We start from the raw sequence: 2,857 nt of genomic DNA, 5'->3' as shown, positions 1-2,857 counted from the left end.
ATCAAGGTTCAAAGCCAGCCCAGGTAGGAAAGGCTATGAGACTCTAATCTCCAATTAACCACCAGAAAACCAGAAGTAGCACTGTGGCTCAAGTGGTAGAGTGCACGCCATGAGCTGAGGAGCTGAGGGACAGTGCCCAGGGTCAGAGTTCAAGCCCCATGAAAAGACAAAAATGAAAAAAATAACTTAAAAACGTTATTGTCAAGGACTGGGAAGGTGGCTTAGTGGTAGAGTGCTTCCCTTGCATGCATGTGGTCCAGAGTTTGATTCCTCAGCACCACATAAGCAGAAAAACAGAAGTGGTGCTGTGGCTCAAGTAGTAGAGCACTAGCCTTGAGCTGAAGAACTGAGCGACAGCGACATGGCCCAGAGTTCTGGCCCCATGACCGACAAAAAAAATCAAAAAATCAAACAATATATATATATATATATATATATATATATATATATTCAAAGTAATGTAGAGAAGGGTTACAGTTACATCAGTAAGGTAATAAATACATTTTTTGACAAACTTGTTACACTTTCCCTCCTTTTTCTCCTACTGTCTATTTCCCTCCCTCCCACCTCCTCACCCCCCAAAATATGTACAGATCATTTCCAATACGTTGTCTTCTGTATATTGATGTTGCATTGGCTCAGCCCCTGTCCTTTTTCTCAACATTCTGTTTTTCCCCTTCCCTTCCCTAATTCAAATAAATGTATATGCAATACTATGGCACCAAATTCAAATACAGCAACAACAGGGGAGATAAATATAAAATGTTAGGGAAAACATACTCCCTCAATGTTTAAGAATTACAGCATGTCTAAAGTGCTCAGTACACACAGTTTATACACACAGTTTTATTCCCCATGTACATTACTAAGAACTTCGCTGCTTTTGAGCAAACGTTCTGGCTGTCTAATTAGCCATTGAATGCTTTATGACAACTGGTATTTCCCATCAATGAAAGTAGAGTGTACATTTGGAAAGAATTTTATTATTCTTCGTAGGGAAGAAAAGAGACATGGCCAGGTAGCCTGATGATAAAAAACAAACGATGACTTCCAATGTTGGATTTTTCATTGCTGTGTAAAAATAATAAAAGTCCATGACGTTGTTGGAGCAATAGAAGAACATGAAACAGCTGTCCAACAGCAGGATGATGTGGGTGGCTTTGTTCTCGGGTGCTGGCTGCGAGGCAAGCCTGGGACTATGGAAGTGCCGGGCTGTCTTGTGGTGTCGGCACAGGAGGGTCACCATATAGAGGCTGGTGATGATCATGAGGATTACAAACACAAGATCTCAAAATAAGAAGATAGAGATTCAATACCATGGTTTATTGTCATCTATCTGCTGAGTATGACAATATACATTGGAAAATCCAGAACCTGCAAGTGTAAAATTGCTTTTGGCTTTCATAACCTTAAAGACCAGGACATCGATGAGTGTTATTGACAACCCAGAAGAAGAGGAAAGAAGGGAAAATCCACACTGAAGACTTAGATTTAAGCCACACGCACTGGAGCAAGGTGGTGCAGATGGAAATCGCCCAGATGACTCTGAAGAGGTACACCACCGCCTTGCAGCTTACATCGTCCAGAAAATGATGAACTCATAAGGATGCCATGATGTCTGGCAACATTGTGAAGGTGGTGTTCAGGATGTTGACTACAGTCAGGTGCATGAAGATAGCACCGATGAGCTTCTTCAGATCAAGTTGGATTCAAATCATGTACAGATAGAGCCTGGAGAGCAGGTAGTTACCCATGACAATGATGCACAGCTGGGTTATGAGGAAAAGCCCCCATATCGATTCACCTGAGAACATTGTGAATGGCACTGTGATGTGTGATGCATAGAGCTGCCAGACAGTTGGTGCCAGGATGAAAAATAAGTGCATTAGATTATTGATCTGTTCTAAATGGTTCTTCAGGAAGAATATGAGGAAGATGTAAATCAGTTTCAGTTCCAGGGTTGGCTCTTGTGGAATGGAATCTCAAGGGCTCCTGAGGATCTTAGAGGACAGAAACAGATGAGATTATAGAAGGGAAATTGTGGCTCACACCATCAGTCCTAGTGCCTTTGCTATGAGAACTGCGGGCCTGTGGTACACAGAAATTTGCACAGTATAAGGAGTTTTCTAGGTCATCAGGTTGTTGTTGTGTGTGTGTGTGTGTGTGTGCGTGTGTGTGTGTTCACAAATACCTGGGGCTTCATCTCACATCCTAATAGCTATCCCTGAGGTTTCTTTTTCTTTGTTGCTCAAGGCTAACAGCTATACCTCCATCTTCATGCAGGTTTATTTGAGAATTAAGTCTTGCAGACTTTCCTGCCATGGCTTGTTTAATTGCCATTCTCAGATCTCAAATTCCTGAGTAGGTAGGACTGCAGACATGAGCCAACAGTTCTCAGTATAAAAATTTTATTTCTTTTTTTTTAATCCTATTTCATAACACATTTTATCCATAGTTCTCTAGAAAGGTAAGGTAGTTCAAATTCCATTACCAGAAAAAATTTCCTTAGCATCGTATTAAGTTTTCAATTTCAACTCTTCTGGGAAAGAAATTCCAAAGAGGGGGAAATTACTGGGTAAAGAATCAAAATAAGCTTCAAAGGAGGAGAGTGGCAAATATATACGATGTGAAAATGTTTTCACACACATCCTACAAACTCGATTAAGCATTTGTATTTAGCCTGTTATTTTTTTAGCATGGCTTTGAAATCAAATGGGATCTATATAGTGTGATCAAAAGAATGGAATACAAGTGTATTTTGGGGGGCAAATAAAAAAGTGACACAAAATTACTGCAGAAATGAATCTTTTTTAAATTTCTTTTCCTTCTAATTGGTCAGCTCTGATGGCTTCAAATT

At 40.2% G+C, this 2,857-nt stretch overlaps 1 protein-coding gene across 1 annotated transcript in view; it reads left to right on the top strand.

Moving 5' to 3' along the window:
• Nucleotides 1–2,857, top strand: part of LOC106000924 — a 35,250-nt gene that overhangs the window by 6,074 nt on the left and 26,319 nt on the right. Inside the window, exons 2-4 of the mRNA XM_013036143.1 lie at nt 1,450–1,553; nt 1,661–1,742; nt 1,920–1,959. Of these exons, the coding sequence (XP_012891597.1) occupies nt 1,450–1,553; nt 1,661–1,742; nt 1,920–1,959 (226 nt within the window). The remainder of the gene's footprint in view (nt 1–1,449; nt 1,554–1,660; nt 1,743–1,919; nt 1,960–2,857) is intronic.

Source organism: Dipodomys ordii, unplaced genomic scaffold (genome assembly GCF_000151885.1).
Source record: "Dipodomys ordii isolate 6190 unplaced genomic scaffold, Dord_2.0 Scaffold250, whole genome shotgun sequence".
Classification (NCBI taxonomy): Eukaryota; Metazoa; Chordata; class Mammalia; order Rodentia; family Heteromyidae; genus Dipodomys; species Dipodomys ordii.
Note: the sequence above shows the minus strand (reverse complement) of the source record. Positions and strands in the feature narration are given on the sequence as shown.